Source organism: Trichomycterus rosablanca, chromosome 1 (genome assembly GCF_030014385.1).
Source record: "Trichomycterus rosablanca isolate fTriRos1 chromosome 1, fTriRos1.hap1, whole genome shotgun sequence".
In the NCBI taxonomy this organism is placed as follows: Eukaryota; Metazoa; Chordata; class Actinopteri; order Siluriformes; family Trichomycteridae; genus Trichomycterus; species Trichomycterus rosablanca.
Window position 1 is genome coordinate 29819902 of NC_085988.1, and position 24587 is coordinate 29844488.

A 24587-nucleotide genomic window follows, 5' to 3' on the forward strand; every position below is an offset into this window, starting at 1 on the left:
TTCAATTATAAACCTGGATTTTTTATGCATCAGTACAGAGCTGCTGGCACTGCATGTAGTAACAATAATGAAGTTAGTAACATGCCGGCATGTGTGTATCCTTGTTTAAAGAAATCATTTGGATATTTGGTCTCAATATAAAAGGTATGAAACTGGTAATCATGTTATATGAATGGTTATTCATCATGAACTACTAGCTACCAATCTTTAAAATACAAATTCTAAATGCTTGAATGCTCTGGTTGTTATATTTATGTTGATGTAGCTGTCCTACATTAAAGCTATTTAGACTATACTGACAAGAAATTGTTAAACATAGTGATGTGAGTAATATAACAACAGGATGCTAAAAGTTTGTTGGTTCATTAAAACCAACAAAGACATAAAGAGAATGGCCAGCAGCAAATGGATGGAAACAAAAGTAGTAGTAAATGAGCTATTAAGAAGCCTGAAGAGCCAAACGGAAGAAGGAGTCATTATTTTGGAGAACTACTATCCATATGTTCGCCAGGAGTCAGAATCAACTAAACAGCACTTAATAATAATGATGGTCAGTCATCAGTTAATAAAATTTGGCAAAATTGCATCCCTAGTTAGAATCTAATCTGTATTATAAGCACTTTGGCAGAGCAGAGCTAAAAGGATAAGATAAAGTATAAACAATAACATTGCAGGCACTGTAAAAAGAATACAATTACACTACAAAAACACTGCATTACTGCAATTAAAAGCTAAAACCAATTATAGAGCTCAAAAATCTATCCCTGGAGACAGGCCATTATAAATTCACATTTAAATTAAATGACTTCAAGAGTACTGGCAGCTACACATTTCTAAAGACTAAGAAATAAATATAGTAATGACAAACTCAGAGGCAAAACTAAAGGCAAACGTAGCTCATTGTGGGTGAATTGCATTATCTTCCTTGTCGTCATTGTATTCAGGTTACAAAAATAAATAAATTAAAAGCTGACAAGAAAGCCTTAGTACATAATGCAACTTGTATAAACTTGTAGCTGCAAACATACCTGTGTGGTTAGATTTATCTGCACATTAAGATTATTGGGAGGTTTCTCAGGTTGTTTAGGGACATACGGAGCAGATAAGATAATCCAGATATTATGGCATGTAGGGCGGGATGGGCAGTTCCAGTCCTGGGACAGCGCTACAATACACGCTTTTATCAACACAACAGCATGTACTCATAATTGATTATTAGTATATGAGTCGAGCCAGAGCACTTGAAGACACGGTACTGCAAGTCTGGAACTGCCAACCCTTCTGAAGTGTGCATAATGTAAAAGAGTATGGCTGAGAAGGCTGCTCATCAGGATGTCCAGGACTGCATGTTGCAAAGCATAGCCTCAAAATGCTCCATGCTGGGAGCATGAGCGTGCTCCAGCTCATCAGTTAAGCGGCTGTACAGGCTGAAAGACTTCAGTTCAAGCCAGATGAACCCGAAGCGGTCATCGTCAAAGAGAACAAACAGGCCAGGGGTGCGCTCTGGACTTGTGAAGCCATGACCCGCTATCAGACCTGTTCCGTAGAAACTAAAACATAATCACAAATTAACATCAGTCAGTCATCAACGTTCATCAAACTGAGGCTTCTGAGTGGCAGAAGAGAACATTGTTTGGCCTGTTACCCAAAGGTTGCATGTTTAAGAACTAATGATGCCAAAAAAAACCTGGGGATGGGAATTGGTGGCTCACTGGATGTTAATATTCACTAACTGCTTTATTTTTATGAGACTGGTTATTGGAAGCAAAGCCAGAAAACACCTCAGACTGGGGCTAAGAGGAATTAAACTGCTTTTCTCACACAGATCTGGCAATCCTGTTCATTTACATTTTACATTTACATTTTCAGCATTTAACAGACGCTTTTATCCAAAGCGACTTACAGTACAGTGACAGTATATTGTCTAAGCAATTGAGGGTTAAGGGCTTTGCTCAAGGGCCCAACAGTGGCAACCTGACAGTGGTGGGGCTTGAACCAGCAACTTTTGGATTACTAGTCCAGTACCTTAACCGCTAGGCCACAACTTATGATCAAATAAGTAAATGCACAAACTGAGCCTCTTTAAAAAAGAGGCTAACTGGGTACTGATGCCCATGATTGCCAATCATTAACTCAACAGAGGGCATGTTAAGTTCTTTTGGACATGGTTGGCTCTGGCACTGTCAGAGTTCAAACATGCAATCTCTAGACAGGGTAAAAGCATTGATCTTTGACCCAATACAAAGGCCAGTAATTTATTTTTAATAGCCAAAGTAAGGCATCTAATACATTAATAAAAAAATCTAAACATTTAGGCAACTCAAAACAGTTTAAAGGACAGTAAAATTTACACTCACCAAATCTTGCATGTGCGTGGGTACACCTCATTGCGGGCCATGACCCCTAAAGGCAAGATGAATGGTTGAGGTTCAGCTCTGGTGCTAGAACAAGCTGCTTTCTCGCCGTCATCGTCCTCTGCTCCAGATGCAGGAGCGCCATCAAAGCCCTCTGCAGCGGAGGCACCTGTTGAAGCAGCGTCAGTGCCCTGGGCACCTCTCTGGAGTTCTTCATGCACCCCCATCACTAGCCGAGACAACTCCTCGATTTTCCGCTGGCTCTCCAGGTCAGGCAGCTGCACTGGACTTCGCAGGTCTATGTCTAAAGTCAGCTGTCCCGCTGGCACATTAGGGTCACCCTGAGAGTAACAGGGAAATAATAAAGAGCATACATTCCACAAATCCACCAACAGGTTCAGTAATAATACAACATACACCGATCAGCCATAACATTAAAACCACCACCTTGTTTCTATACTCACTGTCCATTTTATCAGCTCCACTTACCATATACAGTGTATCACAAAAGTGAGTACACCCCTCACATTTCTGCAGATATTTAAGTATATCTTTTCATGGGACAACACTGACAAAATGACACTTTGACACAATGAAAAGTAGTCTGTGTGCAGCTTATATAACAGTGTAAATTTATTCTTCCCTCAAAATAACTCAATATACAGCCATTAATGTCTAAACCACCGGCAACAAAAGTGAGTACACCCCTAAGAGACTACACCGCTAAATGTCCAAATTGAGCACTGCTTGTCATTTTCCCTCCAAAATGTCATGTGACTCGTTAGTGTTACTAGGTCTCAGGTGTGCATAGGGAGCAGGTGTGTTCAATTTAGTAGTACAGCTCTCACACTCTCTCATACTGGTCACTGAAAGTTCCAACATGGCACCTCATGGCAAAGAACTCTCTGAGGATCTTAAAAGACGAATTGTTGCGCTACATGAAGATGGCCAAGGCTACAATAAGATTGCCAACACCCTGAAACTGAGCTGCAGCACAGTGGCCAAGATCATCCAGCGTTTTTAAAGAGCAGGGTCCACTCAGAACAGACCTCGCATTGGTCATCCAAAGAAGCTGAGTGCACGTGCTCAGCGTCACATCCAACTGCTGTCTTTGAAAGATAGGCGCAGGAGTGCTGTCAGCATTGCTGCAGAGATTGAAAAGGTGGGGGGTCAGCCTGTCAGTGCTCAGACCATACGCCGCACACTACATCAAATTGGTCTGCATGGCTGTCACCCCAGAAGGAAGCTTCTTCTGAAGTCTCTACACAAGAAAGCCCGCAAACAGTTTGCTGAAGACATGTCAACAAAGGACATGGATTACTGGAACCATGTCCTATGGTCTGATGAGACCAAGATTAATTTGTTTGGTTCAGATGGTCTCAAGCATGTGTGGCGGCAATCAGGTGAGGAGTACAAAGATAAGTGTGTCATGCCTACAGTCAAGCATGGTGGTGGGAATGCCATGGTCTGGGGCTGCATGGGTGCAGCAGGTGTTGGGGAGTTACATTTCATTGAGGGACACATGAACTCCAATATGTACTGTGAAATACTGAAGCAGAGCATGATCCCCTCCCTCCGGAAACTGGGTCGCAGGGCAGTGTTCCAGCATGATAATGACCCCAAACACACCTCTAAGACGACCACTGCTTTATTGAAGAGGCTGAGGGTAAAGGTGATGGACTGGCCAAGCATGTCTCCAGACCTAAACCCAATAGAACATCTTTGGGGCATCCTTAAGCGGAAGGTGGAGGAGCGCAAAGTCTCGAATATCCGCCAGCTCCGTGATGTCGTCATGGAGGAGTGGAAAAGCATTCCAGTGGCAACCTGTGAAGCTCTGGTAAACTCCATGCCCAGGAGAGTTAAGGCAGTTCTGGTAAAAAATGGTGGCCACACAAAATATTGACACTTCAGGAACTTTCACTAAGGGGTGTACTCACTTTTGTTGCCGGTGGTTTAGACATTAATGGCTGTATATTGAGTTATTTTGAGGGAAGAATAAATTTACACTGATATATAAGCTGCACACAGACTACTTTTCCTTGTGTCAAAGTGTCATTTTGTCAGTGTTGTCCCATGAAAAGATATACTTAAATATCTGCAGAAATGTGAGGGGTGTACTCACTTTTGTGATACACTGTAGAAGCACTTTGTAGTTCTAGTTACTGACTGTGGTCCATCTTTTTTTCTACATGCTCATGTTCATGCTGTTCTTCAATGGTCAGGACCCCCACAGGACCACCACAGAGCAGGTATTAATTAGGTGGTGGGTCATTCTCAGCACTGCCGTGACACTGACATGGTGGTGGTGTGTTAGTGTGTATTGTGCTGGTATGAGTGGATCAGACACAGCATTAATACTGTGTCCACTCCCTGTCCACTCTATTAGACATTACTACCTAGTTGGTCCACCTTGTAGATGTGAAGTCAGAGACGATCGCTCATCTATTGCTGCTGTTTGAGTTGGTCATCTTCTAGACCTTCATCAGTGGTCACAGAACGCTACCCATGGGGCACTGTTGGCTGGATATATTTTTGGTTGGTGTTTAAAAACTCCATCAGTGCTGCTGTGTCTGATCCACTCATCCCAGCACAACACACACTAACACACCACCACCATGTCATTGTCACTGCAGTGCTGAGAATGATCCACCACCCAAATAATACCTGCTCTGTGGTGGTCCTGTGAGAGTCCTGACCGTTGAAGCATGAAAGGGGGCTAACAAAGCATGCAGAGAAACAGATGGACTACAGTCAGTAATTGTAGAACTACAAAGTGCTTCTATATGGTAAGTGGAGCTGATAAAATGGACAGTGAGTGTAGAAACAAGGTGGTGGTTTTAATGTTATGGTTGATCAGTGTACATGGAGAATTCTGGGTCACATGTAGAGAACAAAACTACTTAGAATCTGCACTGGAAGCACTAGTTTCTAATTAAGGAGGCGACAAAGCACAGACTTCTACCTACTTGGAAATGTATATTTACATAAGAAATAACATCATGTAGAACTTTTTAAAAATGTTTTTATTATCTACACCACTGGAGATTAGTTTCAATTTTTATATATGGTTTGATCTACAACATCTAATTATTAAACTAGTTCAACTTTATTTCTAGCCTGATTAAAAGGCTTAAAGTTAGATGATTAATGTGAATCAAATCTCAGCAGAACCACCATCCTGACCTTGTGTCCAAACAAACACAACTGGCCGAGTTTAAAGCACAGAAAGTGGGGCTGGGTCCGGAATTCCTGTGCGAGTGTGTGTGTTTAGGGATGGGAAGGGGGAGAGGTAAGAGTTTAAATATTGAATGAATCATAAATCACTATCATTAGCCCCACTTGGTGCTTTACGGGGCTCAACAGGGTAAGTAATTAACTTGTGTCATCTACAACTTTGAATAAAATTAAACACACACAGCAGCAAGAACTGTGAGAACACTCAAATGCCATACTACTCCTGAACCAGCGAAAAGATATACATATATATTATACACATACTTCACACATACACAAACACAACACACACATTTTGCAGTGTAACATTCATATCACCTAATTCATACTGTTAATACAGTGTAGGTTTGTAGATGTTAATAAAAATCTTTCCTCATCCTGTTTTTGTGTTTTGGTGCCAACATTTATCTGTGCTTCTACGTTTATTTTTATGCTTTAACCCTAGAATATTAAAAATAGAAGCGCAAGTGCTATTAAGCCCTATTACATCATGGTGTTGAGCTTTGCCACTACATACCATTTGGCAGCTGTATGTTGTTTTTACCCAACCATGACGATGCCAGGTTAAATAAGCATCAGACCTTTGCAGTGGAAGATGCCTAAGCTTGAATTGTAATGCATGGATTATAACCCTACTGGTTACTAAGACAGTCCACACTTGACAACACTGTGAACTTGTTAAAATGTAACATATTTGCTATATACAGTGTATCACAAAAGTGAGTACACCCCTCACATTTCTGCAAATATTTTATTATATCTTTTCATGGGACAACACTATAGAAATAAAACTTGGATATAACTTAGAGTAGTCAGTGTACAACTTGTATAGCAGTGTAGATTTACTGTCTTCTGAAAATAACTCAACACACAGCCATTAATGTCTAAATGGCTGGCAACATAAGTGAGTACACCCCACAGTGAACATGTCCAAATTGTGCCCAAAGGGTCAATATTTTGTGTGACCACCATTATTATCCAGCACTGCCTTAACCCTCCTGGGCATGGAATTCACCAGAGCTGCACAGGTTGCTACTGGAATCCTCTTCCACTCCTCCATGATGACATCACGGAGCTGGTGGATGTTAGACACCTTGAACTCCTCCACCTTCCACTTGAGGATGCGCCACAGGTGCTCAATTGGGTTTAGTCCATCACCTTTACCTTCAGCTTCCTCAGCAAGGCAGTTGTCATCTTGGAGGTTGTGTTTGGGGTCGTTATCCTGTTGGAAAAAGGTTTCGAAGGGAGGGGATCATGCTTTGTTTCAGAATGTCACAGTACATGTTGGAATTCATGTTTCCCTCAATGAACTGCAGCTCCCCAGTGCCAGCAACACTCATGCAGCCCAAGACCATGATGCTACCACCACCATGCTTGACTGTAGGCAAGATACAGTTGTCTTGGTACTTCTCACCAGGGCGCCGCCACACATGCTGGACACCATCTGAGCCAAACAAGTTTATCTTGGTCTCGTCAGACCACAGGGCATTCCAGTAATCCATGTTCTTGGACTGCTTGTCTTCAGCAAACTGTTTGCGGGCTTTCTTGTGCGTCAGTTTCCTTCTGGGATGACGACCATGCAGACCGAGTTGATGCAGTGTGCGGCGTATGGTCTGAGCACTGACAGGCTGACCTCCCACGTCTTCAACCTCTGCAGCAATGCTGGCAGCACTCATGTGTCTATTTTTTAAAGCCAACCTCTGGATATGACGCAGAACACGTGGACTCAACTTCTTTGGTCGACCCTGGCGAAGCCTGTTCCGAGTGGAACCTGTCCTGGAAAACCGCTGTATGACCTTGGCCACCATGCTTTAGCTCAGTTTCAGGGTGTTAGCAATCTTCTTATAGCCCAGGCCATCTTTGTGGAGAGCAACAATTCTATTTCTCACATCCTCAGAGAGTTCTTTGCCATGAGGTGCCATGTTGAATATCCAGTGGCCAGTATGAGAGAATTGTCCCCAAAACACCAAATTTAACAGCCCTGCTCCCCATTTACACCTGGGACCTTGACACATGACACCAGGGAGGGACAACGACACATTTGGGCACAATTTGGACATGTTCACTGTGGGGTGTACTCACTTATGTTGCCAGCTATTTAGACATTAATGGCTGTGTGTTGAGTTATTTTCAGAAGACAGTAAATCTACACTGCTATACAAGCTGTACACTGACTACTCTAAGTTATATCCAAGTTTCATGTCTATAGTGTTGTCCCATGAAAAGATATAATGAAATATTTGCAGAAATGTGAGGGGTGTACTCACTTTTGTGATACACTGTATATATTTTATTTCTATATTTAGAATTGTGTTTAATTTTTTACTATTAAAATGAATGCATGCATAGAGGTGGCTGCAACACATTCTAAAAAACCTGGGACATGGGCATTGTAACACATTTTGGCACTTTCAACAGCATTTAATAACATAAAAATATTTTTTTAATTCTCTGATTTTCTCCCAGTTTAGCCACTGCTATCTCTAATTTAATGTAAAAGTTAGAATGTGCTTATGAGACATGTTATACAAGTCAACACTACTTTTCAACAAAATGACAGCATTTTTACATCAGAAAACACTGGGTCATGTCTGTGTAGTTGCACGGCCAGTTGATAGCACTACTAAAGTTCATGAATCAACCATCTTCAAGGTGTGCCACCAAATCACCATAATTAAAAGTTCTAAGAAAAAGCCCAAATTAAGTGGCAGAAATTCTTGTGGTCCGGGGAGGGTAAGGTTCTAATAAATCTAATAAAGCACATCAGTCAGCTAACATTATCCTTACAGCAGAATATGGTTGTGGTAGCATCTTATCATGGAAAAGCCTTTAGCAGCTTGGCAGTTATGTCAGAAATGACTGAAAAATTAACAATGCGCATTGCAAAGAAAAAGAGTTTAAAAGCTGCCATTACTATTAAACTGAAAAGAAATCTAATCTTTTAGCAAGCACACTGCAATAGCAAAAGCAGCATGGTTTAACATTGTTATTTCTGTCCGTGATGTAATATTGATTGGAAAATTAATAATCTACAGAATTGAAGAATGTTAGATAAATATCCACTTGCCTAACTTGGGCTTGCCTAAAGTGCAACAGCAAAAAGCACTGTGCCAAAAACTGGAGTGGTTATAAACTGGAGAGGGCAATGATAAACCGGTTAACCTGTAACTGATGAAGGGGTCATTGTTCGGTTAATGCTGTCCATTGTAAATGTAATTTCAATTCATGCTTAATTTGAATTGTAAGAGGAGCTGGAGAGCTCTTCCTTTCTTGAATTAAGTTTAATGTTATTATAGTATTTAGGTAATGAATAAAAGAACTGTTACACATTAAAATTACAAACAAGGAGCCAGTTTGGCTTTAATATGTGTAAAAGCATGTTAAACTATGCACACATAGGTCTGTGTGTAACTATACAGAAACATGATGCAAAATATCCCCATCATTTCTGTATATAAAAGTAAAAATCTGCCCATCATCTTATAATAATTGCACTAATGTTGTCAGGAAGAGATTTAATATACCGACTACATCTTTATTATTTTATTAGCAGGTTTAATAAGCACTTGTAATTAACTGTTTGCCACAGACTTTGTTTAAAATCTACATTCAGCCACGTACTGCATGTTGAAACTAACCAAGAACTTATTAAAAGGGATAGACACATTAAAATAGTTCACATTTAATTTTTCAGTATTTTACTTTACTTCTTTTCAATACAAAGGACTGTGTTTTTGTCTTTATTAAGGCAACGATTCAAAAATGTAAGTTACTAGACAGGCTCGTACAAATACCAGTCTGTAACGATAAAATTAAATTGTTGATTTTTAATTCTACATGATGTATTGTGGCAGAATTTATTGTTCTATTATACACTGTATTTGATGTAATACTGTATCAACACAAAGTCAAAAATATATGACTGTAAAGCCATGTAAAGCCATGTGATGAGATCTCACTGTAAGTTTGGTGGCTTTGGCCCGAGAGCCATGGAAGCTCAGCATGATGATCTCTAGGCCGTGGCTGCCGTATGTGCCTTTAAAAAGGCCAGGCTTCAGCAGGTCTGAAGGTAGGCATGGGGGCAGGTAGATCCGCCGATATGTCAAGCAATTACTGCAAACAGAGAATAGAGATAAAACATGTAAACCTCTTTTCTACTGAAGGAAATACATTTGCATTCATTCTAAGAATTTGATTGTTTACTTTATATAGGGTACACATATGCACAGATTAAGGCTTGATAAGTATTTGGATTTGAACTGTTACCATGGTTTTACCTAAATCAATTAATCAAATGTAATTAACTGAACCAAGGTCTCTGCAGCTATTGTTAAGATACACTATGTGGAGACTTCTTCTGTTTATGGTGCATTATATATAATACATTATATGCCTCCAACATTGTGACAACAAAGATCCTTGTCTGTTCCACTGTGACTGCACAGAAAAAAGGTCAATCTATAAAGACTCAATTTTACTAATTTGGTGTGGAGGAAATTCAATGACCTTGAGTCATGACCTTAACCCCATTATACACATTTGGAATAAATTGGTGTGTTGATAAGCCAAGCCTGCTTGTCTAACTTTACTGCATGATGTCACTAAATGGGCATGTTTGCACTTTGTCAATCCATAACAGTGAAACATTCACACTAATGGATTACTTCAACAAAGCACCAGAACTTAATAAGTGATTGCGCCATCTTCAGCAGCAACGTCTGCGAATGCCTTTGGTCAAACCTTTACATCAGAGTGTGAAATTTTGGCCTCCTCCTCTTGGCCACCACAACCAAATCAGGACTTTAACTGGGCCACTACAAAACTTTTATTTAATTAAATTTAGGAAAATTGCTCTCGTGCTTCAGATCATTTTTTGTTGCACAACCCAATTGCACTTCAGATGATAGACTGATGACCAGATGCCCTCTTTTTTTGGTATAGAGAGTAAGTTATGGCTCTATTGTAGGGCTCTCTATATGCTTTTGAGAAGTGGCGATATATATATACGATACGATATAATGTAAACTTAACAAAGTACAATGGCAGACCTCACAATTACATTTCTGCTGTTCATTTTACTTTAGATAAATGAGTATCAAAAAATCCTGAAAAAGTTCAATATTTGATAATGGTTTGCTATCAGTGCAAAATGAAAGTGCACAATAAACAGCAGCACAGCAAACCAGATCAACCACACAGCAGTATAAAATTATAACCGCTGCTTACCTAAGCTTCTCTTTTTCAAATTGAGACCATAATCTAATCCTTGTGTTGTTCCATTAGGGATATAATCCACCTTTTTGTAAATGTTTTCCTTTATGTTCCCAGAATATTTACTGCACAAAACTCTACTCTGTTGTGTGTCATCCCTACAGAAGCTGAACTATTTCTAACCATTTCTGCGCCCTTTTTTTTGGTATTAAATCTTCGCCACATAGTTAATTTTTCTCCATGGTTGCCAGACGTATCAGTTAGTAATGAGGTAGACCTGAATGAGCTTAATGAAAGTGGAGGAAATTAGTATAGAGGCACACACTGATAATGGCGGGCCCACGTGGTGCGCCCACCCGCTCATGCGCAAAAGAGAGCATGGTAACCTGTGTATCCTAGGCATACTCGATATAACGATATGGTCATTTTCAACATCGTGTAAAAAGTAATATCGAATATATCAATATTTTTGATATACCGCCCAGCCCTACTCTGTCGATATGGAAAATAACCTAGGTCCCAATTCAGCAATGCATCCCTATACCATAACACCACTCCTTTTCTTTTCTGAGACATGCAAGGCCTGCATGATAGATAGATTCGATTTCTTTTAATAAATATTTTTTTATGTTTTCTGAAATCTTATGCATCAAACAAAAGTATGCAAACATAATTCAGGCCAAGAAACTATGACATAAAAAGAGACATAGGCAAAGCGTTGCTGAACTGCAGAACCACTGTTGTTTGAAAATGATTGGGTAAAATTTAAGGCTTTTTTTGTTCGGCTGCAGTTATTGATTATTAAATTATAAATGATCGCTGTTTAGCAGACATACTCATATTGACTGGTGTAGATAAACTTCATAAGAATCAGCTCCTGCATGTGTTCATGAAAAATATCTTCTAATGTCCGTCCCCATTCTTCTTCCAGCCAAGTACGAAACTCCTGCGCACACACACACCTATTATCAGCCCGACTTGCAAAATACCACCCCTGAGAATTGATGTTTATACTAACAATTTAAGTAAATAGACCCTAATCCTTCAAAGTGATAATGATCAAGAACATAGGGTCCTGTACCTCTTGTCTTCCCCCAGGCATTCGATGGTGATCTGTCTGGTTGCATTTGGTAGAGAACTCATCTTTTTTTACTGTCTGCAAAAACACAAAGTACACACATCACATGACCATCTGATCATCTTTTAATCATTGTATTTCTCATTAATGGGAACTAATATTCTTAATATAGATAAAAGTAAACAATCAATGTTTTCACAACCCATTTCGTTTATGTTTTTTAGGGGTGGAAATATATGTAAAGGCTAAAGTATTATTTGTAATGTTTAAAAAAAAAAAAAAAAAAAAAAAAAAAAAAAAAAAAAAATGGCTGCTCTCATTAAGGGTCACCACAACTGAAACTTCGTCTCCATCTTTCCCTGCCCTGTCCATTATTTTTAAATCCCAACAACACAAGGGGCACACTTTGCCACACTGTTCACATTATGACCTAAACTCTTTCAAAAAATACCAGGCACTGTTACCTGAATGTCTCCTTTATGGGGCCCCTTGTGGCCGTACATACACTCTACACTGGCTTTGTTACTCTCCCACATGTGAATTCGGAAGAGAGGGCGGCGTCTCATTGGGTCCTCCACACGTGGGTCATGGGGTGGCAGGTACATCCAGCCAATGATGAACAAGCCATCCACCTACCAAAGAGCATATAAGACAGTCCTAATGAACAAAATGATTTCACAATGAGAATCTTGTACTAATATGTTACTAATAGAGGGACATACCACTACGTTCAGCAGGCCTCCATAGGGACCAATGTCAGGCTGCCACAGACCCAAAACGTGTCTGTACGGATGGAGCACTACAACAAAAGCACAAGATACAAACTTAAAGACAACAAAGCAAGAGTAAATATGAGGGTAAACAATCACAACAAATTAGTGCAAAGAAAGAAAGATCAAGAATACAGTATGTCTGTGTGTATGTATGTATGTTTGCGTGTGTGTCTACATCAGCCGCCGTCTAACTATCTATGTCTGTCTAACTATCTACCCTTTATTAAAACAAAACCCTGTGTTACTATTATTAACAAAATCGAACTGTTGCAGTGACAGCACAGCAGTTAAGGTACTAAACCAGTAATCAGAAACTTGCTGGTTCAAGGCCCACATCTGCCAGTTTGCCACTGCTTGTCTTTCAAATGCCTGGATTGTATATGCCCCCAGTTATAAGATGCTTGGGATAAAAGTGTCTGTTAAATGACATACATGTAAATAACTGAAGCACATTCCTATTTATTATTTTAATTTCGCAAGTTTTTGTTACACCAGGTTTTTACATTAAACGATTTTGTAAAGCCTAGGTCTTATGCTGTGAATAAAATTCAACACAGAATCTAGGCACAACTATTACAAGCAGAACTATTATTTACAGGGATCAGGTTCGCTTAGCTAAGCTTATAGGATTCAATGTGGTAATTTAAGCTAGTTTCGGGCCATTCAATTGGAAATTCCTAATCTTTGGCTGTTCATGAACACTACACAAAGCAACATAAACAGTAGGTTTCAGATGAGCTCAGAAACTGTCATTCTCTGAGCCAAAAATGCTAGGAACCTACCTCCACCTACCTTAGTAAAGATGTGTCAGTGGATGCGAGTTAAGCTTCTACTCTGTGTGTGCACAAGTTAAATATTAATAGTACCATACCTTAGTTTCACTATGGCAATTACAATTTCTAAAGGTGCCAGTAATTTTGATGCATGGCTTTGTTGATAAATGCGTTTTATTGTTCTGAAAACCTTTTATTTATTTTTACCAGGCATGCCAATATTTCTGGAGGTGACTGTAGTCATTGGTAAAACAACAGGCTAAACCCAAAATTGAATTAATCTTAGAAAAAGAAAGAAAAAAGCTAAAAGATATATTGAAAACGTTTTTATCTTAAGCATTTAAATCTTTTCATGAATTTATCTTAGTGTACAAGATAATAGTTCAAGGCAGCAACAAGCAAATTGGGGCACAGGCCTCAGGAGGGCATTTTGTTCACTTTCTGACCAAATACTTGTCGTTAGGACCATTAAAAAACTGGGTTTGACCTATTTTTGGCAGGAGTGTATACTATACCCAAGTAATTACCTAGTTACCTAGTAGTTTAAACATAGTATGTCTGTTTTTCACTGTGCAAACAAGTTTCCTCTGGTTAGTACAGTAATCCCTCGCTATATCGCGCTTCGACTTTCGCGGCTTCACTCTATCGCGGATTTTATATGCAAGCATATCTAAATAAAAATCGTGGATTTTTCGCTGCTTTTTATTTATGATACATGCTTCCACAGTTGGTTTGCTCAGTTGATTTCATACACGGGACGCTATTGGTGGATGGCTGAGAAGCTACCCAATCAGAGCATGCGGTTAAGTATCCTGGGTGCTGATTGGCTCAGCAAAGGAGAGAAGCATTAGATTCCGCTTTATGCTGTATAACTGTGCGGGAAATGTTTATAAGAGTGTGGGAGGGTTTATAAGGGCTTAAAATATTTTCACCTTTCGCGGGGGGTTCTGGAATGCAACCCCCGCGATTGAGGAGGGATTACTAACTGCAAATACCACTATAATCATACAATTCAGTTACAACAACTCAAATGTGTTATGTCTACAATAACCACAATCATCTAGGTCACCATCAGTTGGTATAAAGCAATGTGGAGAAAAGCAGGGTTAATGAGAAAAGAGCCACTTCACACAATCAAATCAGGTTAGAATCACCACAGACTTTAGCTCATCAGGCCAGTGTTGTGCCCTTTTTCTATGCATGCAGGACACTATGGCAAACAAGGGTTGAGGTAGGTGCCCTTTAATGCTGATCAAACTCCAGCATCTTTTAAACTTCTTATACATTTAATAATTTCTGTAAAATCACCAAATTGCTACAGCAGGAAAGGGCAACCTCTACCAAAGCCCCCTGTAAGTGTCACACACATCAACCACCACTTTCAACACCCAGAGCTGGCAGTACATACAGTGTGCGTACACATCCCGATAGTCCATGTGCTCGTAATCCGGCAGGAGCTTCATAAAGCGTCCTGACTTCACTCGAGGGTTCACACCTAGACAGGTGGTTTAACCACAGAAGGAGAAAAGGGGCAAACCACTTAAAGCAACGTTAACTGTGTATGTTTGTGTCACAATGGGTCAATGTACAAAAAGAGGGTTGAGTCCATAGTAAATGCCTAATTAAAGGAAAATATTCCAAATAAAACAAAAAACAGTAGACCTGTAGTTTCAGCATAAGTTTCTATATAAGCTGTTCTTATAACATTATTCAAAACTCCAGCAGTATTCTACGGGTTAACACAACACAACAATGTAGTTGAGGTAAAAAGAGTGTCAGAGTGATGAGTGTGAAGCTGGTGTGGAGTGTGGAGTGCTGATGAATGTGATCAGTGCATATGCCCCACAAGTGGGTGGTAAGATGGAGTAGAAAGAAGGTTTCTGGAGTAAGTTTAATGAATTAAAAAGGAGAAACCCAGGGTGACAGGGAGGAAGGTGCATATAGGTGAACTGCATGTTATGCAGGAGATGTAACCTGAAAGAGTTTGGAGACTGTAAGGTGTAGGCTGTAGGACAGTACGACATCATAAAAAGGTGGTGAAGAGGAGGAAGAGAGTGGGGGTGGCAACTTAAGTTGATTATCATTAAGTTGATTAGCCACAGTATGAAGAATGAGAAAGGTGGTGAGGATTTGTCAGCAGCCATATGGTTTCATGCACCACTTCTGTGGTGGAGTTGAAAGACTTGGAATTCCATCCCTCTACAGGGGGGAAGATTTGATTTATAAAAGCTTTCGGGGAATTACAGTACACTGTACAGTACAGTACAGTACAGTAGGGCTGGGTATCGCCACTAATTTCCTGGATCGATTCGATTCCGATTCACAAGGTCCCGATTCGATCTTCGATTCGATTTTCGATTCGATTTTCAATTCGATTTTCGATTCGATTTTCGATTCTCGATTCGATTTTCGATTCAATTTTCGATTCAACACAGTTAGGCATATTTGAGTTACATTAACAGGTTTTGTTTAAATATGTACAGATGTTCAGAGAACGAATGTGATAATTGTACAAAGAACACTCATTATTAAAAATATTTGTGTGTTTTGTTTACATAAATAATTAATCCAAAACAGAAAACAGTAACATTCATTTTTTATTATTATTTTATATGTCTGACACGCTACAACATTGTAAATGTAATGTAAACATACACCTGGCTGTTGAACAGCTTATGCCAAGTTTACACTACACGACACTCTGATTAACACCTGGTCGCCGTAATGTTCACACTACACGACTGATCGGCGATGGGGGTTTTACACTACACCATCTATCACCAGGGGGAATCACAGGCGAGCTTCTCTGGTCTCCAAAACTATGTTTTGTCACAAAAACACATGTGAGAAGTGATGAAAGGTTTAATGATACCACGTCCAAACATGCACATCAACAAGTAGCGAGCGATCAAAGTTTGTGCGCTGATGAAATAAATGAATCTGAGTGGATTTGGCAACACGAGCAGCATGGCTTGTTCTATAGTGAGTTGGAGGTTAATAAATATTTTGTTTTGTAGAGAACGATCAGGTCAGAAATACTGTAAAACTCGCGTGTGCTGATGTATTCTGATAGAAACTATATTGCGCTCCACCACCTGTTTACAACCTCTCCCCTGTGTTTCCCCTCGCTGTTTCTCACATTGATTGAGAGCCGAGTTTTGATCGCAGAGCGAACACCGAGTTCCTCCCGAATCCAGCACCGACCCGTCGCCAAGCGAAAATCAGTGCAAAAAGTTGTGTAGTGGTCATAACTTGAACTTCTGCCATGCTGAACTGATGTGCAGGTCAGATCTCGTTGCATGAAAAAACACTGGCTGGTCACGCGAAATTAAAGGGGGTAACAGATTTCCGTGTGCACCGTAAAAAGGGGCGTATTTAAAAGATCGATCTCGCATTTATATGAATCGATATCGGATCGTTCAAATAAAGATCGATTTGAATCGAAAAATCGATTTTATAAACCCACCCCTACAGTACAGTACAGTACAGTACAGTGCAGTACACACTAGTGACACAATGTAAAATATCAAGTCAAAGTAACTACATATAATGTAAATGGTCCAGTGGAATCCAATTATGAAGGGCAAAATTGAAGAGGTAGGTAGTAGAAGTAGCTCTCCATCAAGAGACTTGAGTCTTGAGTTTGGGTTAACAGAACTCAAACAAATGCTTTAAAAAGTTTTCTTCTGTGAGGGTTTTAGAAGAGCGACTTTTATTTCATAGTAAATTAAACTAGTGCACATATGAAAAACAATATTAACATGAGATTTGCATTGATCCTGGGATTTCTGCAGGGTGTTTTATTTATTTTTCTAAATGTTGATTTTGCTTCAGGATTTAAATGGAAATTTTATGAACAAACTTCTGAATTATTAATATTGGAGGCTCAGATTATCCTAATCTGTGGTGAGACTTTAATGTTAGAATTTATCCAGCCATGGCTATTTTGACTCAAGAAACCGTATTACTCTGGAAAGAGAATTGCACAAAAATAATGCTATGGTAATTGGGAAATACATATAGACGGAGAGATCTAACTCTGACAAATAGGGAGCATACCTTTTTTAAAGGCTTGACTGTTTTTTGGTTCAATGTAATGCATCTGAAATTCATATTGTCAGACCATATCCCAATCTCAATGGCTTTAATACCAGATTCTACAGGGAGATTCACTAGAAAGAGGCCTTGAATATTCTGTAATAACTCTCGCTAGGATGTAGCAATCTGAACAAAACAATATGCAATGTGCTCCTCAGTATATGGAGCTTCGAACAAGCTGGGATGCCCCTGCGTCGGAGCGATGAGATAGGCGCCAGACTGCCATCGCAACATTTAACCTCCGTTTGCAACTTCCGGGTACATACCCCATACCCCTTCATTTAAAGTCATTCGACTTCTCATCAGGATAGTGGTGTACATTATTGAGCAGCGCGTCTTTATGGTGCAAACCTATTGGGTCACCAATTGGTTTAAGCAATATCAGAGTGAAATTAGAAAGAAATTTGGTGTTTGTGATGTACTCTTAAAGAGTATTATTTAGAAGATGGTACGGAAACTGGACTGAACATGTTAAGGAACATGGAGCATCGTGTCAATGTGTCTGGCAGAAAACAGAGATCACTTCCAACATTGCATGTAATGCAATCGATTACACATACTGTACGTCAAGGTGTGTAGCTTATTTTTTGGGGGGTTTAGATTGCTTCATCCTATCAGGAGTTACAATCAAATATTCGAATCTCCCTGTAAAAAGAAGAATACTACCTGGAGGCTAAATACAAGGATTCTTAATCAAATCAGGCAACAATTAAGGGTGGATATAAAAACTTAACAAAAATGATAACTGGGAAGTGTCCGCATCAAGTCTTTGGAATGCATGAAAAGCAGTTCTTAGAGGGAAAATTGCAGGATATTGCAGATGAATAAAGAAAAATTGGTTACAACCAGCATATGTTTCTATGCAGAAAAAGATATTTAATCTAGAAATAAAACTGGCTGTAGACAAGAAGATCAGATTTAATGAATTCAACTTAAATTACATAACAAGCTAATATTTCAAAAATAAAGACATTATGCAACTGGAGGACTGTCTGTTAATCTACTCCAACAAATTCCACAAATTCAAACATTTGAAAGAAATTGTTTTTAGAAAATCTTTCTGTAGAAAGTGAATGGGTTTAAGCAACAAACAAAATAAACTTTTAATTGGAAAATTAACAGATGAAAGAATTTAAAAGGCAATATCAAATTCAAACCCCAAGGAAATCAGGGTCAGATGGCTTTCCCTCAGATTGATGCAATAAAAAATAGACCTGCTGACCCGAATAATTAAGGTCACATTAATTCATATGCTCAAGTCTGGCATAACCACTTTATCGTGGAAAGATGTGATAACCTTAATACCTAGAGAGAGTAAAGATAAGCTTGATTATTATTGTTGTCTGGGTGGTGTCTGAAGCCTGTAGCCTGCCACACAGCAGGCATCTAGACTGACATGGAACCACTAGAATTTGAACCTGGATCCCTGCAGTACTGTAATTTACCACTGTTTAAAGAATGGATTATATCCAACCAACACCAACAACCAGGATTATTAAGACACAAATCTTTTTACCTCGTTTTACAGTGTTTATTACAATAATTTGCTCGGTTTAAGTATATCTAATACTTTTCAAAGTAATTACACGTTATCATAAATAAAAAGATTTTCGAAATACTTTTACATCTACTAGCACTTTTCATTGTCATGGTAAAGTTGACACTAGCTGCTGTACAAATGCACATAGATTCATTAAATTCGTAAATCCATTAAACTAGCATATAAATAGAGAATTTCAGCAGATTGCTGAGTGTACTGTGTATATAACCAGTTTATTCTGTGATCTGCAATCATTGTAAATTCAACTGCATTGACAGAACATGTTTTACCGCACCTATCATTTACTCAGTACCATGTACTGGCCAACACTACACTTGTCTCTAGTCTTGTCTTTCTTAATTACTTTTTTTTTAGATTAGAAATGTCTTTTTGTATTTATTGTAGGCCTTTTTGTATTCATTGTACTGTTGTTTATCAGCACTGTTTATTGTATTGTCTTGCACCTTTTGTTCTATGTTGCACCCTGGTCCTGGAGAAATGTTTCGTTCCAATATGTACTTGTATATAGCTGAAATGACAAAAAAGCCTCTCTTGAACTCTGCTCAAAAAAATCTGCTCATGGCAATTTTGCAAACCAACTCTACCATCACACACTACCACATTTACACCTAACACGCAGAGACTAGCAGAAACTAAGACTGTATACACAATTTCAATGAACCAACAGCTGTTAGTGAAGACCTCTTAAAGAACGTGTCTATGTTTTACTGTCCCAACAACTGCCCATACATTTCCAGATTAGCTGAGTTTGCAGTTTATTTATGTAAGGAACTGCAGCATTATCAATGAGGTGCAGCAAAGGACCAGATCAAACAGCTGCCAAGTCTATATGGTTCAGATGAGGACAAAGCTAACAGTCACACAGCCTATAGGGTGAGTGCAGTATATGAACTACATTATGCATTTGGTGTAAATTACATACTTATATAAACTGGTAAAGGTTTTACCTCAAATCTTTGAACATTTACAGTTTTATTTGGATGCTGTATATGTAAACAAATGAGCTGACATTCTATTGCTGCAAGAAAGGCATTCTTACGTTTCACATAAAGCTCCCTGCTTGACACCCCTGCCACCTCCATCTTCCTTAGGTCATCTTTCATGCCAAATTCTAAAAAAGGAAAAACAGTGAGAACAAAAACCATGAGCACATATGCAAAGGCTAAACAGAATTCTCCAAATGTTATGATGATAATCCATTATGGATGGAAACCTCAGCATGACATAAAGCTATATTTATTGATGATAGGCAGTATAATACTCTGTCTAGCAGCAGGCTAAACACAGCGCTTATTCATGCTTAGTGTGTTACTTTAAATTTGAATCAAGATATTGTATTTAAGACACAATCTACTGTACTTCACTAGAGCCACAAACTAGTCTGTGCACCTTTTAAAAAATATTACAAAATTATGTAACAGTAAGCAAACAACTAGAATAAAAGTTATGCCATTTTATAGTTAATTATTGTAGGTAATAACTGTGTTGGTCCATGTTGCAACATCACAGTGATTTTCAACCAGTGGGGGAGAGAGAGGTTAATCGTATAACTTGTAAATATAAGTTCCATGCATACGTACACTGATCTTGGGCCATCTGCCAAATATGCAGTCAAAACAGCTCTGATCCACTGACACATGGCCTCCACAAGACATCTAAAGAAGTTCTGTGGTATCTGGTACCAGAACATTACCAGAAAAACTGCTGACTACACGTTGTGAGGTGGGTCATCCTACAGTGTATTCTGATGCCATTTCTTTCATAGGTAAATGATTCACATGTGCCAGGCCATCCAGGATTTGTCTGACCAGTCAACCTTCCATTGCTCAGATGTCCAATTTATCCATTTTAGATGTTTCCAGGGTGAATAGTAGTTAGCATGGGTTCTTTCACTTTGATTGGTTCAATGCACTGTGTGTTGTGACATTCATCTCATCACCAGTATAAGAACTATCTGCAATTTGTGCTGGTCTGTACCAGCAGCAAACTACAGCATTCTTGTCTTTTGGTATCATTGGGTCTTGGCTGCCCAACAACCTGTCAGCAGTTCGTGGCTCATCCCACCTTAGACCACTGTCAGAGGGTACTCACCACGGCTGCCTGTAAGCACCCCTTACTGTGTCAGAGATACTTCAAACTAGTCATCTGACCATGAGGAACTGGCCATTATTACAGTCACTCAGGTCTTGATGTCTGATCATATTTGCTGCATTCAACACATGAAATACCATCTACCCAACATTTAATATATCCCTGACTGTGACATGCACCATAGTTCTGAAACAGGCATTGCCATTTTTATAAAACATAGTCTGTGCACCAATATGACCAGCAACATAAACCAAAAATGACAAATTTTAATTTCAGATCGTTGGAGTATTTAAAGTATTTAACAAAGGTGGAACTGAGTGTCACACAGAAAAATGCACTTTGAGGATCTGGGTTTGAGCCATGTATGCTCTCAGACTGGCTGCCCTCATTTGCCAAAGTGTGAATGAATAACTAAATGGATGTGATCCACTGCCATGGATGCCTGTAGCCACATCCACTACGACCTTTGACCAGCAGGTAATAAATAATTTTATGAATAATTTAATGGATGTATTTAACAGGGAAAATCAACATAGAGAAAAAAACGCTATTGGTATTAAGTGTGTTAGAGACATTATGTAAATATCCACAATATTCTCAAACAGTGCATTATAAAGATGTTTATTATGATTTACACTGATCAGCCATAACATTAAAACCACCTCATTGTTTCTACACTCACTGTCTATTTAATCAGCCCCACTTACCACATAGAAGCACTTTGTAGTTCTACAATTACTGACCGTAGTCCATCTGTTTCCCTGCATGCTTTGTTAGCCCCCTTCCATGCTGTTCTTCAATGGTCAGGACTCTCGTAGGACCACTACACTTCAGAGCAGGTATTATTTAGGTGCTGGGTCAGTCTCTGCACTGCAGTGACACTGACATGGTGGTGGTGGGTTAGTGTGTGTTGAGCTGGTATGAGTGAATAAGACACTTTTTAAACACCTCACTGTCACTGCTGGACTGAGAATAGTCCACCAACCAAAAATATCCAGCCAACAGCGCCCCGTGGGCAGCGTCCTGTGACCACTGATTGAGGTCTAGAAGATGACCAACTCAAACAGCAGCAATAGATGAGCGATCATCTCTGACTTTACTTCTACAAGGTGGACCAGCTAGGTAGGAGGGTCTAATAGAGTGGACAGTGAGTGGACATGGTATTTAAAAACTCCAGCAGCACTGCTGAGTCTGATCCACTCATTCCAGCACAACACACACTAACACACCACCACCATGTCAGTGTCACTGCAGTGCTGAGAATGATCCACCACCTAAATAATTCCTGCTCTGTAGTGGTCCTGTGGGGGTCCTGACCATTGAAGAATAGGGTGAAAGCAGGCTAAAAAAAGGTATATAGAGAAACAGATGGACTACAGTCAGTAATTGTAGAACTACAAAGTGCTTCTATGTGGTAAGTGGAGCTGATAACATGGACAGTGAGTGTAGAAACAAGGAGGTGGTTTTAATGTTATGGCTGATCCTGAATATGGAGTAAACCTGTGTGTTATTTACCCTCTGCACAGCGTCTTCTCCATATGGTCTCTGTACTTAGGATCTGCTTAAATTTCTTGCACACCAGAGACAGATTGGGCAGCGCAGTGCCAGGCAGAGATGAGAAGATTTCCATTAGCAATTCGGGAGGTAAATCGAGTAAAGATTGCGGCCGCGGAGGCGCAGTAGCAGTCCAGGCCGTGTCCTCTTCAGCCTCCTCCTCTCCCTGACAGCACATTCCGATGTCGCTTCCATCGGCCGAGGTGCCCTCGCACTCAGCGCCAGGCCGTTTAGGACAGCTGCTGTCAGTCAGAGCTTTGCTTTTCCCCACGATCTTCTCCTCCTCCTCTTCCTCGTCCATGTCCATCTCAGAGTCGCTCTCCCGGTCGCGCTGGCCCTGTCTCTGCTTCCGCCTGCACCGGCGCGACTGCCCCACTCCACAGAGCCTAGCACACACCGCCATCTGTCCTCAGCGCCCAACTGCCACCATTACATCAGCTGTCCGAGCGAGCCGTTCTTCCACTTTCCCAGTCACTGTCTTCTCCCTACCGCGAATCCCTGCAACAACATTTCTTTTCCCACCCGTTTCCGTCACTTCCCGCCTCCTGCCCTGCGATTGGCTACAAGTCATAATTCCTGTGTTACGATTCGTTCTTGAGCTCTCAATTAGTTCACCTATTTTTTTTTAAAGCAGACTGCTTACCGTACTCCTAACCAATCAGATCTAAACGGCCGAAATACAGGTGGGGAATAAAATGACGCATTCCAACCTTCTTTAGGAGATGAGCTTGTGTTTACGTGACTGGGTGGTTTCTCGTGACGCAGATTCGTCGTGGTTCATTACTGTAGGAGGTCTTAATGAGCGGCATACAGTAATTATGAAATGACGTTGTGCACGAAATTCATGCCCATATTAATGACCATGTTTACTTCCAGAAGAATATAGTAAGCTGAAGACTGATTTTATTATTTATGTTTAAACTTAATGAGACTCACTATGAGCTAATATTGTTAAACAAAGATAGCCACAAATCTGTCAGAATTCTGAAGTGTTAACACTGCATTCTGCTTGTTGTGAGAGCAGAGTTTTGATTCACTTTATAGGCAGCTATGCAACGTGACTAAATGGATCTTACTCATCTGATTACAGGCATCTTTGAGTCAAACAGAGCTGAGCAGTGACTACATCAATCAGCTCCAAAACATCAGTGATTAACAGTGTGGATAAAGTCATCTTCTTTACCCTTGAGTTACAAACGGTTTACCATACAAACATTTTGGGTTACGAACAATCTTTTTCAACTTAACGTACAAACAAATTTCGGATTATGAACCGAAATTCGTAAAACACGTGACGTCACAAACAAGTTGACTCCAACCGTCTCTCTCTCTTTTTATATATATATATATATATATATTCGGACAGCGGACAGTGTTTTTCCGGTGTTTTCTTTATATTTTGTAAAATTCAATATTAAAATGTCCCCAAAGAATGTGCAGAGAAAGCGTAGTGTTGAAAAAAAAAAAAAAAAAAAAAACTACATTTGTTGTTGTACAGTATAATTACTCCTGCCAGTAGATGTCACGGTGTATCAGACAGAGGAGGCAGTGATGGAGAGAGAAGAAGGAATTCGGCTCAGTAAAGTCTTTCTTTCGTGCAATTACACCTACAAAATACAACACTATTGAAATAAAGAAGGAAATAATAGAGAAATATGAGAGTTATTGTTGTTTCTGGTAGATACATTTTATAAAAAAAAGAAGGAAATGTATTATGGTGTATGGTACAGCACACGTGTTGTACTGAAATGTTATGTGGTGTGTTTTTATGTACAGTACAGTACTAATGTGTATTGTTGTTCATTATTGTTTATTACAGAAATTTCTATTCTATAATTTAAGATTTAAGGGAAAATATAC

At 39.6% G+C, this 24587-nt stretch overlaps 1 protein-coding gene across 2 annotated transcripts; it reads right to left on the reverse strand.

Moving 5' to 3' along the window:
- Window positions 1–750: 750 nt before the first annotated feature.
- fbxo31 (F-box protein 31) lies at window positions 751–23219 on the reverse strand. Of its 2 annotated transcripts, XM_063001562.1 has the most exons (10): window positions 22689–23219; window positions 20122–20193; window positions 14832–14918; window positions 12600–12676; window positions 12342–12509; window positions 11881–11955; window positions 11636–11745; window positions 9548–9701; window positions 2358–2695; window positions 751–1550 (listed from the first exon to the last, which is right to left on the reverse strand). In XM_063001562.1, exons 1-10 carry the CDS (start codon window positions 23128–23130, stop codon window positions 1328–1330), a joined length of 1746 nt encoding a protein of 581 aa, XP_062857632.1. In that variant the 5' UTR covers window positions 23131–23219; the 3' UTR covers window positions 751–1327. The 2 variants fall into 2 exon arrangements, with proteins under 2 accessions (XP_062857632.1, XP_062857635.1); XM_063001565.1 differs by lacking the exon at window positions 14832–14918.
- Between the last annotated feature and the right edge of the window lie 1368 nt (window positions 23220–24587).